This window comes from Cucurbita moschata, unplaced genomic scaffold, assembly GCF_002738365.1.
Source record: "Cucurbita moschata cultivar Rifu unplaced genomic scaffold, Cmos_1.0 Cmo_Scf00005, whole genome shotgun sequence".
Classification (NCBI taxonomy): domain Eukaryota; kingdom Viridiplantae; phylum Streptophyta; class Magnoliopsida; order Cucurbitales; family Cucurbitaceae; genus Cucurbita; species Cucurbita moschata.
The window spans coordinates 5,989,184-6,003,593 of record NW_019268521.1 but is presented as its reverse complement, the minus strand read 5'-3'; the positions used below and the strand labels follow the sequence as shown (position 1 = coordinate 6,003,593).

The window sequence follows — 14,410 nt, the reverse complement described above, 5'->3', positions numbered from 1 at the left end:
CCTCCCCCTCCTCCTCCTCCTCTGCTGCTTTCTCACGGTATGCTTCTCTGCTTCTTCTCTCACTCTCCCTCTTTTGTTTTTTGTTTTGATTCTGTGGACTTTGTTGCTTTAATCTGCTTCCTTTGCTTGGATACTTGTGAGTTCGTTCGAGCTTCTACCTAGGTGCTTTTGCTTCTGTTGATTTGTATTATTTGATATCTTCGATGCGCTGCGTCTTTCGTATCTGCCACTGTGCAAGAGGAGTGTGATTTCGCGTTCAATGCTTTTTCCTATTTTTCTTTCCTTATTCGGTGTCATTCAATTGGAGTATGATGTTGAATTTTTCCTTTCGTTGTACTGTCATTCAATTGGTCTGTGAGTTGCTTTGAGCTTCTTATTTTGCTTTCCTTTCTGGAATCCGGCTGCTGTAGGCGGAATGGAATGCGGAAGCGCTTCATTACTACTCTGTTTTCTCGTTTTTGGAAGCAGAAGAGGTTTTTCCGATATTTGGACTAGACGTTGACGTTAATTATTTTCCAGGTTTGGTGATCGGCTGTATGTTTAAATGCTAAGAATTTGTAGGATCGAAACATGAGAGCCCTATAAACTTTTTACAAATGATCTAGCGGCGCATCCTTTTTGTGTACGGGAAGTATTTACTACGTCTTCGGGGAAACGCATTGGTGTAGCAGAAATAATTACATGGTTTAGAGTGATCGATTCAGTCAATTAGGATGTATTCCCGAGCAAACCTGTTATCGTCGCATGGATCGAATAAAAGTCGCGGCCATGAAGCTCAAAATGGATAAAATTTTGAATAATTTTAACCTTAAATCTTGGGTGCATGCCAAATCGTGTACCTGTTGCATAGCTGTGGATAAATGTATTAGGGAATGTTCCATATTTATAATTGGAACTGACAACTATTGCTCAGATGGGTCTTTTTGCTAGAATTGGAAATATTGGGGTCATTGTTTCCAGTAGAATGATATATATGTCTCGTCAAGAAAAAGTACAGTGATATTTATGGAGAATATTAATGTTATTAAACCACAAGAATTTGTGAGCAAAAATATGACATTTGGTAATAAATGTTGATGGATCTGCTCTATGAATCTATTTCTTGTAGTCATATAAGGCCTTGCTTTAACTTTATACTGAATGTTCATTCATATGTGCTACCCATTTCTTTTATGATGTAGCCCAATCACTGGCAATAACTACGTGTGACTAATGTTTCTTAGTATGTGTGATGTCCCACATTGGCTGGGGAGGAGAACAAAACACCTTTTACAAGGGTGTGGAAACCTTCCCCTAGCAGACGCGTTTTAAAACCTTGAGGGGAAGCCCGAAAGGGAAAGCCCAAAGAGTACAATATCTGCTAGCGGTGGATCTGGGTCGGTTCAGTATGTGACATTTGCAAATGAAAAATCATTTTGCTTCGAAGTCTAGTTGATGAGTAGTGCTTTCTTTTTACCTGAACTGTAAGCTAATGCCAAATTCAATTTTAAAAGTAATCAGAAAATGGTTCAAAATGAAATGATAAAACAATGGCATAGCACTAGACAAAAAACTGCTGAGAATTGTTATCACTTTCATCGTTTGACCTATTTTATTTGAATATATCATGTTGATTGTTAATGGTTTGTGAATCTGCTACTTCTTGTTCATTGATTTATCTTTGGCGAATACATTTTGCTTATGACGTAGTTTCCTTAAGTTGCTGTCTAGTTAATTTTGCAATACAGGATTGAGTACTTACGATTTTGAGTGCTTTGTGCTTTATATGATTTCAGTTCAACTACAGTTATCATCTGGCACTATTTGTTAACCCTGTTCAATGGATGATGTGAAGTTAACTGATCATACATCTTCTTCACAATCCTCGTTAATTTCCCAAGATGGTAGTCTTTTTCCTGATGAAAATCCAAACTACCTAGTTAACAATGGAATTCTGGATCAGAGCCAAGTTCTCTCAAATTCTGTTGCTAATGGAAAATTGGAAGGTAAAATTGAATGCTCTCCGAGCCCAGTTGATGCAACTGTGCGATCTGAAAGTCCACATCAAATATCTGAAAATTCAATATTGCCAGCCATAGAAGATGCTTCTAGTGATGCAAATATGAAGCAAGATAAACTTATTGCATCCAATAATTCAGGTCTGAGTTCAACAGTTCCAGATGATAGATTCGAGGAACACAATCCAAATACCTTTATGGAAGACACCACAACTCAGTCCGTAGAAGATATGCCAGAGAAACGTAGTCAGGAACAATCTACAATCCATAATGACTCTGATAATGATGTCATTATGCCATCTGTTTTCTCTTCAGTTGAGGATACGACTGTCAAACTTCCTCAGGAAAAATCACCAGTCCATTGTGACTCTGCTGCTACCAATGAGGTCATGATACCATCTGTTTTCCCTTCAGTTGAGGATATGCCTGAGAAACTTCCTCAGGAACAATCTCCAGTCCATAGTGAATCTGCTACTGTCAATGATGTCATTATGCCATCTGTTTTCTCTTCTGAGGCAGAGGTTATAATGAATGAAGGTGTTGTACAATTAGATGGGCTTGCAGAGGGCGAGGGAGTTCCCGGTGGAAAAACTGAATCTGTTGATTCTCCAAAAGATTTGAAGCAAAGTGATATTAAGAAGCGCCTTATTGATACTGCTGCACCATTTGAATCAGTTAAAGAAGCTGTTTCGAAGTATGGTGGGATTGTTGATTGGAAAGCTCATCATATCCAAACAGTTGAGGTATACTACACTACTTTTGTGATCCTTACTACACTTCTATTGTGGCACCCTTTACATACATTGGGGTTGGTTAGCCATTCTTAATATTGTTGACTGAACGGATATAGTAACTGTGTCTTTTGTTGTTAGAGCATCATTAGAAACGGTATTAATTTGCTTGTCGTGGTTTTGTCCCCGTAGGAGCAAAAAACGCAGAGTGTTTCTCATTGGTTATTGGCTTAATGCTTATAGTATCTGAAGCTGCTGAGTGCTGGTAATAGTAGCTTACTTCAAAAATGCGATATCTGTGGAAATGTTACTTTAGGAGTTTAGTTGTGACTAGACACGATGCTGGTAATTTGGGGACTGAGTTTTAAGTGTGAAGTGAAATGTTTGTTTGCTATCTTTCATGATGCTCGTGACAGTGTGCGCCCCACCATTTCATAATTATATTTCCAATTCTTCTTGAGTCATTGAAAAATATTTTAAATAGATGGACATTTTGTTCTGTTAAACGCATTCAACTTGATTGTATATGATTGGGTTTTAATCCCCACTACTGTTCATCTTCATTCAACTCACAAGGTCCACATCTGTTCATCTTCATGTCTCGGACTAGATTCAAATGATTTTTCAAAATAGCTGATAGATAAATCTTTAAATGTTGCAGAGACGCAAACTTGTGGAGCAAGAACTGGAGAAATTACACGAGGAGGTTCCTGAATACAGGAGACTGTCGGAGGCTGCTGAAGACGAAAAAAAGAAAGTTCTAAAGGAGCTGGATACCACTAAGCGACTGATAGAAGATCTGAAGCTTAATCTAGAGAGGGCACAAACAGAAGAGCGTCAGGCCAGGCAAGACTCTGAACTTGCGAAACTCAGGGTTGAAGAAATGGAGCAAGGCATTGCTGAAGAGTCTAGTGTAGCAGCCAAGGTGCAGCTTGAGGTTGCTAAAGCCAGGCACATAGCTGCAGTTACAGAGCTTAAATCTGTTAAAGAGGAGTTGGAAGCACTTTGCAGAGAGTTTGCTTCTTTGGTCCCAGAAAAGAACGCAGCAATAGCTAAAGCAGAAGATGCTGTTGCTACATCCAAGGATGTTGAGAAGGCAGTGGAAGATCTAACTATTGAGCTTATGACCTGCAAGGAGGCATTAGAGTCTGCGCATGCAACTCATTTGGAGGCAGAGGAGCAAAGAGTTGGTGCAGCTATGGCCAAAGAGCAAGATTCTCTTAACTGGGAGAAAGAGTTGAGGCGGGCCGAAGAGGAGCTTGAGAGTCTTAATCAGAAAATTAGTTCGGAAAAGGATCTGAAATCAAAACTGGACACTGCCTCAGATTTGCTAATAAATTTAAAAGTTGCATTAGCAGATTATATGAGATCAAAACTTGAAGAGGAGCCGGAGGATCCTGGAAAGAAAACACATATGGATATACAAGCAGCTCTTGCTTCATCGAGACAGCAACTTGAGGAAGTGAAACTCGACATCGAGAAAGCAACTTCTGAAATAAACTGTCTGAAGGTGGCCGCAACATCATTGAAAACAGAGCTTGAGAGTGAGAAATCTGCTCTAGCCACCTTGAGGCAAAGAGAAGGAATGGCATCTATCGCAGTTGCATCACTTGAAGCTGAAGTGGAAAGAACTAGGTCAGAAATAGCTGAAGTTCAAATGAAGGAAAAAGAGGCCAGGGAAATGATAGTGGAGCTTCCTAAAAACTTACAGCAAGCTGCACAAGAAGCCGATCAGGCCAAATCAGTGTCTGAGGTGGCTCGTGAGGAGCTGCGCAAAACAAAAGAGGAAGCAGAGCAAGCAAAGGCTGGAGCTAGTACTATGGAGAGTAGATTGCTTGCTGCCCAGAAAGAGATTGAGGCTGCAAAGGCTTCAGAAAAATTGGCGTTGGCAGCAATCAAGGCATTACTAGAGAGCGAATCAGCTAGAGAAACCAACAATGCGGACTCTTCCGCAGGAGTTACACTCTCAGTAGAGGAGTATTATGAGCTTAGCAGGTGTGCTCAGGACGCAGAGGAACAAGCCCAACTCAGAGTGGCAGCTGCACTGTCTGAAATTGAGGTAGCCAAGGAATCAGAGTCGAAAAGCTTGGAAAAGCTGGAAGAAGTAACGCAGGAGATGGCTACCAGAAAGGAAGCACTAAAAATTGCAATGGAAAGGGCTGAGAAAGCCAAGGAAGGAAAGTTGGTTGTAGAACAGGAGTTGCGAAAATGGAGAGCCGAGCACGAACAACAAAGGAAAGCTGGTGACTCTAGCATTGGATTAATGAACCCGATTCGCAGTCCAAGGGCGAGTTTTGAGGGGAAGAATGAACCATCCAATTCGACATCTGATGCTCTTGCTGATCCCTCTATTTCAACAAGCCCCAAGGAAAATATGCAAGTAAGCAGTTATAGAGCATTGGATTCGTTATCAGAAGCCAAGGCCCCAAAGAAAAAGAAGAAGTCATTTTTTCCTCGAATTCTCATGTTTCTGGCCAGAAAAAAGACGCAATCAAACAAGTCATAAGTCGTTTCGGGTACAGCCATCTTATTTACACTGTTGATATTTTCACCTCTCCTTTCGAGTTGGTTTTTCTCATGAGGAGATTATAAGCGCTGAGTTGGAAGAATTGCGAGATTGTACATTATGGTGGTTAATTCTTTTATTGTATGATAAAAAGGGGTATTCGTGCGACCAAAAACCCTGCCATCTGCTGCCGATGGGATTCAAAGATGAATAAGTTTCTACAGTTTGATTCTTGGATGATAGGCTGTTCGTAACATTGTCGTGTAAAAAAAAAAGCCTGAAGGTTTGTGCTATCAGAGTGTGGATTAGATGCAAAATCTTTAAAAGTTGGACCAACTAAATACAAGTGCTATCAGAGTGGATGAAAAAAATCCAAAGCCTGTACAAGGAATAAAAATTGAGGTCGATATTAGAATAATTGCTTTCTCAATCGCAATTGATAAAGAAAATCTACCACGGGGCATCAAAGAGCTTAAAATAGAATACAATTACAAATACATTTAGAGAATTCATTAATAGATGTTTAAAACTACCCAAGGTATCTATAATATATAAGGTTTTAAACCTTACATGCCACTTGGAAAGAGGCAGCTATAACTGCATCAGAAGAACAAAAGCCTGTAGCGGAGGATATATGCTGGCTGGTACTGAATCTCAGCCTCTTAACCTGCTGGATATACTGAAGGAACTAACTTTCATGGGCGTTGCGATCACCAATGGAGCCTCGGGCGAATCGGTCACTGCAAATTTGTCGTGCATGAAACGACTATCAATGATGGAGTCATCTTTAAGAACGATCTTGTAGCAGTAACAGCTCTTTAGGCCCTCTTGATGGCGGTAGCAGTCGTGTGTCCCGTTTTTTACTTGTTGGAAGTTCCATATCACACTGAATTTGCCCACTGTCGCAACCAAATGGCGCTCCTGCTTCCCATCCTCAGTGACCTACAATAATAGTAATAATGATAATCTAAAATCTGTACAGAACATTATTTGGAGACGACGGTTTGAGATAATAAAACACATGACAAGATAAACCAATGAGCCTAACATAGCCTGGTTGTAGGTGTTAAATAAAAGCTCTGCCTTATTTAGTTAGGTTTGTCAAAACATATGAGTTCACGCGAATGGAGGAGCGTGATTCTAGGGGCCATTGTTTTGGCAGAGTGGCGGAGTCTTCGTCCACTTATTCTATTTTTGTATATTTAGTTTTTCTATTTTTGTAATTAGATTTATTATTTAAACCATTCAACGGATGTAAGATAAAGATATCGAGTCTTCAGCATTACCAGCGAATCTCTCTCTCTCTCCTTTTACTTCCGCTAATTTTTCCTTCGAAGAAACCTTCGGCCAATTTTTTCGTCGACATCCGATTTGCCAGAGTCAACAAGTGGTATCAGAGCCTGGTTGAAGCGATCGGTAGTATACCATCACAGAAGAGCCAACCTATCAACAATCAAGTTGAATAGCTCAAGTGGTTAGAGCGTCGACCTAATAACACACAGGTCTTAGGTTCGAGTAGAAGAAAATGCAAAGCGCAAAAATAAATACATCGTGGGGCCCATCTCAAGCAGGCTCGCTCACTCCTCCACGCCGCCAAGTGCCGGCATCTCCATCACCACCACGAAGAGGCCGTGGCCGACATCGTGATGACGGGCGTCGAGTAGTTGTTGAGCGAGTGATCAGAGAGACAACGACCGCCGTCGTTCAGTACCCGATGTTGACAAGGTCCAACTACAACGAGTGGGCCTTGTTGATGCGCGTTAACCTACAGGCGCAAGGGTTATGGCACGCTGTCGAGCCAGAGGAAGGAGAAACAATCGAGTACCGGGAGGATCGGCTGGCGTTCGCCGCCATATTACGATCTGTGCCCCCAGAGATGCTGGCTTCTCTTTCCACCAAGCGCACCGCACAATCGGCCTGGGAGGGAATCAAATCCCGTCGGGTCGGTGTACAGCGAGTGCGGGAATCCAACATCGAGCAACTTCGGAAGGAGCTCTCAGAGATTCGCTTTAAGGACGGCGAATCCGTCGATGATTTTTCAATGCGGATCACGGGGCTCGCCAACAGCATCACCACCCTCGGTGGTGGCATCAGCGAGACAGAAATCGTGAAGAAGATGTTGCAGGTCGTTCCCGATCACCTCGAGCAAGTCGCGATTTCAATCGAGACATTGCTTGACGTGAACGACCTAACAGTGGAAGAGGTGACCGGAAGACTACGTAACGTCGAGCAGCGGAAGAAGAATATCACTTCAGTCCTTGACAAGGAGGGCCGTCTACTCCTCACGGAGGAGGAATGGCTTGCACGCCTAAAGCTCCGCGACAACACCGGCGAGAGCAACGGGTCCTCCTCCAGCCGCAAAGGCGGTAAGAAGCCATGGATGTCCCACGGGCGCACGCGCGGGAAAGATGGGAATCAAAAGAAGGAGTCGACCAATGGCAGGCCGATCCAATGCTCGAACTGTGGGAAGAGAGGACACCTGAGCAGAAATTGCTGGAGCAAGCTGAGGAATAAGGAGAAGGCCGAAAAGGCCCAGGCCCATGTGGCTCAATCCGAGGAGGACGAGCCAGCTCTCTTCATGGTAACCGCATGCGTCCCCAATTTCGATTCCAAATCCGACGACGATGTTGAACCCAAGAAAGAGCTCCAGTTGGGCGTAGCAAAGCTGGCACCAACTGGGGAGCCAATTCAACTGGAGGAGGAGCGAGTGTTCGCTCAGATCGGCGAAAGGGACGAGCAACACGAGCACCAGCAATGGATCCTTGACACAGGGGCAACAAACCATATGACCGGGGCTAGATCTGCGTTCTCCGAGCTCGACTCGGGGATCCGTGGGACGGTGAAATTCGGCGACGGCTCCGTCGTCGAGATCGAAGGGCGCGGCACCATCCTGTTCGTCAGTAAGGGAGGCGAGCATCGCAAGCTGACCGACGTCTACTTCATCCCGAGGCTCAAGGCTAACCTTGTGAGCCTGGGTCAGCTCGATGAGACAGGCTGCTTCATTTCCATCGAGCGCGGACTACTGAAAATCTGCGATAATCAACGACGGCTGCTCACGCAGGCAAGGCGCACCACAAACCGTCTTTACATCCTGGAGTTAGAGATAGACCAACCCGTTAGCCTCTCGGCCAAGACCGAAGAGGTATCTTGGAGGTGGCACGCAAGGTACGGACACTTAAACTTTCCTGCCCTAGAAAAGCTACAGAAGAAGGAGTTGGTGCACGGCTTGCCAGAAATCAAAGGCGTGAACAAGCTGTGCGACGGGTGCTTCATAGGCAAACAGAGGCGCACACCCTTTCCGTCTCGAACAGCCTACCGAGCCGATGAGCCATTGGAGCTTGTACACGGCGATATTTGCGGGCCCATCAAGCCGGCGACCCCAGGCGGTAAGAGTCTCTTCCTCCTGTTAGTCGATGACAAAAGCCGCTTCATGTGGCTGACTCTGCTGCAAGCGAAAAGTGAGGCGGCAGAGGCGATTAAGCGCATTAAAGCGCGAGCGGAGGCCGAATGTGAGAAGAAGATGCGAGTGCTGCGCACAGACCGAGGCGGAGAATTCACCTCGGCAAGTTTCAATAAGTACTGCGACGAGATCGGCATACAACGGCACCTAACGGCGCCCTACTCCCCCCAACAGAACGGAGTGGTAGAGCGCCGAAATCAGACCATTGTCGGGACAGCGAGGTCATTGTTGGTGACGGCCGGGATGCCTGGGAGATTCTGGGGAGAGGCAGTAATGACGGCTGTTTATCTCCTCAATCGGTCACCAACCCGAAGCCTCGACGGGAAGACGCCATATGAAGCCTGGTACAACAAAAAACCAACAGTACATCATTTTCGCGTGTTCGGCTGCGTCGCATACATGAAGGTAACACGTCCTCATCTCGCCAAGCTCGATCCCAGGGGGCTGAAGGTCGTCTTCATCGGCTACGAACCCGGGAGCAAGGCGTACAGACTCTATGATCCTGTGGGGGGGCGAGCTCACGTGTCTCGCGACGTCGTCTTCGACGAAAGCACCTTCTGGCAGTGGAATGACGTGATCGAGACAGACCGTAATCCAAATCAATTCACGGTGGAGTACCTCGTCACCGAGCCTGAAGAAGGAGGAGCCCAGCATCAGGAGACGTCACCGCCGCCAGCAGGTGCACCACCTGAACCAGTGGAATTCGCAACACCACGGACTGCGGATTCGACGCTGGATGCCGATCACGATACTGATCTGGAGGCTAGGTACCGGAGGATGGATGACCTAGTGGGAGGAGGTGAACCACCTGGACTAGCAGCGCGCGAGCTCGAGGAAGTGGCCGAACTACATGCCGTCAGTGCAGATGAACCAAACACCTTCGCCGAAGCAGAAAAGAACCCGTGCTGGCGGAAGGCAATGCAGGAGGAGATGACATCCATCACTGAGAACCAGACGTGGAGTCTGGAGGATATGCCACCGGGACACCGAGCCATAGGGCTCAAATGGGTCTTCAAACTGAAGCGCAACGAAAAAGGAGAAGTTGTGAAGCACAAGGCTCGTCTGGTGGCGAAGGGCTACGTCCAGAAGCAAGGAGTGGATTTCGAAGAGGTATTTGCGCCAGTAGCAAGGTTAGAATCCGTTCGTTTCCTGCTGGCAATTGCAGCACATCACTCTTGGGAGGTTCACCATATGGACGTAAAGTCTGCTTTCCTTAACGGAGAGTTGAAGGAGACCGTCTATGTTCGACAACCACCTGGCTTCCTGGATAACGACAACCCTAATAAGGTACTGCGCCTGCACAAAGCACTCTACGGGCTTCGACAAGCCCCACGAGCCTGGAACGCGAAGCTCGACAGTACCCTACTGTCACTGAATTTCAAACGTTGTGCCTCTGAGCATGGCATGTACACGTACGGCCACGGCAAAAAGCGACTGATCGTGGGAGTGTACGTCGACGACCTCATAATCACTGGAGGCGACGTGGGAGTCCTCGGAAGGTTCAAGAAGGAGATGTCGAAAAACTTCGAGATGAGCGATCTCGGTGTGCTCAGCTACTACCTCGGCATCGAAGTGCAACAGAACTCTTCCGGCATCTCCATCTGCCAAAGTGCATACGCGAGGAAGCTGCTGGACACAACTGGGCTTGTGGACAGTAATCCTACCAGGACGCCAATGGAGGCCCGACTTCAACTAAGGAAGGCCGGCACTACGACGACAGTCGACTCCACCAATTACCGCAGCATTGTCGGGAGTCTGCGCTATCTGGTAAACTCTCGTCCTGATCTTGCTTATTCTGTTGGATATGTGAGCAGGTTTATGGAAGCACCTAGGGAGGAGCATCTAGTGGCTGTCAAGCGCATCCTGCGCTATGTAGCCGGAACCAGAGGCTGGGGCGTAAGATACTGCGCTGGGAGCGAAAAGGAGAAACTCAAACTGGTCGGCTACAGCGATAGTGACATGGCCGGTGACGTTGATGATCGTAAGAGCACCAGCGGAATGATCTACTTTCTCTCAGGCGGCGCGATCTGCTGGCAATCAACAAAACAGAAGGTAGTTGCTTTGTCTTCCTGCGAAGCAGAATACATCGCCGCTTCGATGGCAGCAACTCAAGGGATCTGGCTTGCACGACTAATGGAAGAACTCATCGGGAGAGAAAGCGATTCACCAATGCTATACGTAGACAACAAAGCTACGATCTCCCTGATCAAAAATCCAGTTTTGCACGACCGGAGCAAGCACATAGAAACCAGATTCCACTACATTCGAGAATGTGCAGATCGAGGGCTCATCAAAATTGATTTCATCCGAACAGAGGAACAACTTGGAGACATTTTCACCAAATCCCTGGCGCGGGTGAAATTTGAAGAACTACGCTCAAAGATCGGAGTTCAAATAATAAGGTACAGCTTTTAGGAGGAGATTGTTAAATAAAAGCTCTGCCTTATTTAGTTAGGTTTGTCAAAACATATGAGTTCACGCGAATGGAGGAGCGTGATTCTAGGGGCCATTGTTTTGGCAGAGTGGCGGAGTCTTCGTCCACTTATTCTATTTTTGTATATTTAGTTTTTCTATTTTTGTAATTAGATTTATTATTTAAACCATTCAACGGATGTAAAATAAAGATATCGAGTCTTCAGCATTACCAGCGAATCTCTCTCTCTCTCTCCTTTTACTTCCGCTAATTTTTCCTTCGAAGAAACCTTCGGCCAATTTTTTCGTCGACATCCGATTTGCCAGAGTCAACAGTAGGTCCTCCTGATATGGAAGGAAATTTATATGCAAATGCTAATTGTAATCTATATAGGCTTTTAAATTCCAATTGCCTATATGTTTTTGCACTATGAGCAGTCATAGCTTTTCAGCTTCAGTGATACTCAATTCCACTAGTATTAAGACAAATTGCTCATGTATCTCTGGCTATTTAAATTATGAAATGTTAGCAATGATTCATATGGCTTTATCTTCTTTTCTTCAATTGATCTATGGAAGATTTATGATCTCAAAAAATATCGTTTGTTAAGTATGACAACATTGCATGAACAAAGAAGAAACAGACGGAGAACCTATTGATCAAGAAGAACAAACAGGGGACAAAGTAAAAGACCCAAAAAATGAAAGGAACAAAAACACAAACAGAGAAAAATGGTGACGCGTTATTGTTTTTGAAGCTGATAATTAAAAAAATTTGAATAAGCCTTTTCCAAAATGCAGCATGACGTTCAAACAAAACTAAATTCCAATGTCAAGCTGATGAACTAGTAATTGCTCATGCCTTCATGCAGCAGCTAGAGAATGAAACGTTCATCTTCCTACCCTTCTGCTTGTTGAGTTGAATTTTCAATGGCATATTTAAATGTAAAAAAATTCCCAAAAGATTAAAGAAAAAAAACCCTATCACAGTGATAAAATCATTAAAACGGGTATGTTCTAGTAAGAGGACATGCGACGCATATAGGTCAAGAAAATTAAGAGTTGGAACAATTGAGAACACGAGAAACAAACATACCCATGAGAATTGAGCATTTCGAAACTTCTTGTCTGCTCCAGCCAAATGCGAATCCAGAGGAGTCAGTTTCAACAACCTTGGAGCTGAAATCCTATTCCCCATTCGACCAGAAAATCCAGTCTTCGTTTTCCCATCCTTATCGGTAAAGAGAGTGCAAATAAGAATAAGATAGGAATTAGTTGTTCCCAAAATCCACCGCCCGTCATAGGTAACATCTACATGTGTAATGGGTGAACCAAGGCCTGGAAAAGCTGTTTTTGCTTGTCTCATTGAATTGATAGAATACAACCTGATCTTTCCATCAAGCGACCCAACAACGATTGAGCCATCGCCGGTGGTTGCAAAGCACTGGAAGTTGGTGCCTCTAGAAAACTGATGCCCTTGAGCCCAATTTAAGACAGGAGTACTAGCATTAGCAAGATTTTGAACCATTCCTTTCCTGTCTCGCATATCCCATCTGCAAAGCCTGTTGTCATCCAAACCCAAAAATGTGGAACCCGACGGATCCAACTGAGCACCTTTAGAATCATTAGTAATATCCCTCATTGAAATATCAACCCCATCCTTCCCGAACTTCCACTCAGTAACAACTTTCCCTGTTTCAATGTCAAGCTGATGAAGTCCAGAAGTATGAGGCTTCCCCTCGTTCATTGGACTCATCAAAAGCATATTGGTCTCAGCCTTCATTAGAAGAGCCTTCTTCGGCGTTGAGTAGACCAAACTAGAACCACCTTCCCGAGGACCCCGATTTCCATGATCAATATTCACATAAATACCCTTTCCCTGAATTCCATGAGAGAAGTTCTTGACGACTTGAATTCCTGAATCACCGACCAAGAAACTGTTGTCTAATGCCCCTAAAGCTAAACTCTTAATCCCACCATCAGCAGCTTCCTCAAACTCCTCCATTAAATCGTTTGCCCTGGCAGGCGTAGCCGAATTCGGACTTTTTGAGAAACTCTCCTCCGCATCTTCCCACATTGAATCATCCGCCGCTTGAGGGTTCGCCCAACCAATAAAGTCCTTCCCATAAACCTTCATTTTATTTACCTCCGTAGCCTCAAGACCATACGTATTCTCGAATAAACACCCCTGAAACTTTTCCACAAAAATCTTATAATCTTCGTTGCTGAAAAATTTCAATGCCCAGACACCCTGCGCGACGAAGTCCACGCGGCGCTGGTCTCCGAATGTTTTCAATTGCATTTCAGACGATACTCTCACTCTAATTTTCGATCCAACCTTCAAAAACCACCAAGAGTCATCTTGCCCTCCCTCCTCTTCCTCTTCATCGTCATCTTCCTCCTCTTCCTCATCGTTGCCACACTCACCAGTTCTGCAGGACTTGAGAAAAGAGTAAGAAGCGAGTTTTTCGGAGACAACCCACTTCGCCTTAGGAGTATTGCCATTAATATGGAGATAAAGCTTCACTGCATTCTTCAGGCTTGGCTTCTGAGACGATCCGTACTTGAGCTTAAGAGCCCTGAGTTTCGCGTCGACCTCGTCCACTGACGATGGCGTTTTCGGTCGTCGTTCTGAAGATCTTTGGTGCTCCTCTTCAACATCCTCGTATTCTTCCTCTTCATTCGTTACCTCGTTTCCATCTTCACGATCAGAATCCGACAGTTCCAAACCCTCGCGACTGTGAGATGCTCCCATTATCAATACCTTCGAGTTTGAATTACAGAAATGCAGATCGAATCAAATCGAGGATGATGCGGAATCCAGAGGGCAGATGGAGACGTAGAAACGAGGAGGCGCCAATTTGGAAATTTGGAAATTTGAAAATCTGGAACGTTTCGGTCTGTAGTGATCCTTTCTAGGGCTCCTTATTCAAAAAGACGACAAAACCGGTCACTTGTTACCGCCAATAACCGGTTGCCTTGGGCTTATCTGAAAGCTCCGTGAAATTGTGAAATCCAATTTACGGTAAAAAAATAACAAGAATTTGGTAGGAAGAAAATAAATAAATAAATAAAGAGAAAAATAAAAGATTGAGGGCATCTTGTAATTTCGTTCATTAATTATAGCCGGAATTTTAAAATCACTACCGAAATGAAAATCTACGTGCTTGCTTAGCCGGTGAAAACTCGTGGAATCAATGTGGGCTTTCATTTATTGGGCTTTACATTGGGCCCAAATGTCGGCCCATATTATAAACTGCGTTAGTAGTGTTCTGTGGTGTTTTATTGGGCGAGTGGATTGGAC

The 14,410-nt window shown here is 44.6% G+C and overlaps 2 protein-coding genes across 5 annotated transcripts; one reads left to right on the top strand and one right to left on the bottom strand.

Moving 5' to 3' along the window:
- Positions 1-5,469, top strand: LOC111443264 (protein WEAK CHLOROPLAST MOVEMENT UNDER BLUE LIGHT 1-like). Of its 4 annotated transcripts, none has more exons than XM_023081014.1 (4): positions 1-37; positions 411-519; positions 1,776-2,740; positions 3,390-5,469. In XM_023081014.1, exons 3-4 carry the CDS (start codon positions 1,820-1,822, stop codon positions 5,232-5,234), a joined length of 2,766 nt encoding a protein of 921 aa, XP_022936782.1. In that variant the 5' UTR covers positions 1-37; positions 411-519; positions 1,776-1,819; the 3' UTR covers positions 5,235-5,469. The 4 variants fall into 4 exon arrangements, with proteins under 4 accessions (XP_022936782.1, XP_022936783.1, XP_022936781.1 ...); XM_023081013.1 differs by lacking the exon at positions 1-37 and adding an exon at positions 65-306; XM_023081015.1 differs by lacking the exon at positions 411-519.
- A 147-nt stretch (positions 5,470-5,616) lies between these two features.
- LOC111443265 (protein CYPRO4-like) lies at positions 5,617-14,124 on the bottom strand. The gene is made up of 2 exons (XM_023081016.1): positions 12,203-14,124; positions 5,617-6,176 (listed from the first exon to the last, which is right to left on the bottom strand). Exons 1-2 carry the CDS (start codon positions 13,859-13,861, stop codon positions 5,889-5,891), a joined length of 1,947 nt encoding a protein of 648 aa, XP_022936784.1. The 5' UTR covers positions 13,862-14,124; the 3' UTR covers positions 5,617-5,888.
- Between the last annotated feature and the right edge of the window lie 286 nt (positions 14,125-14,410).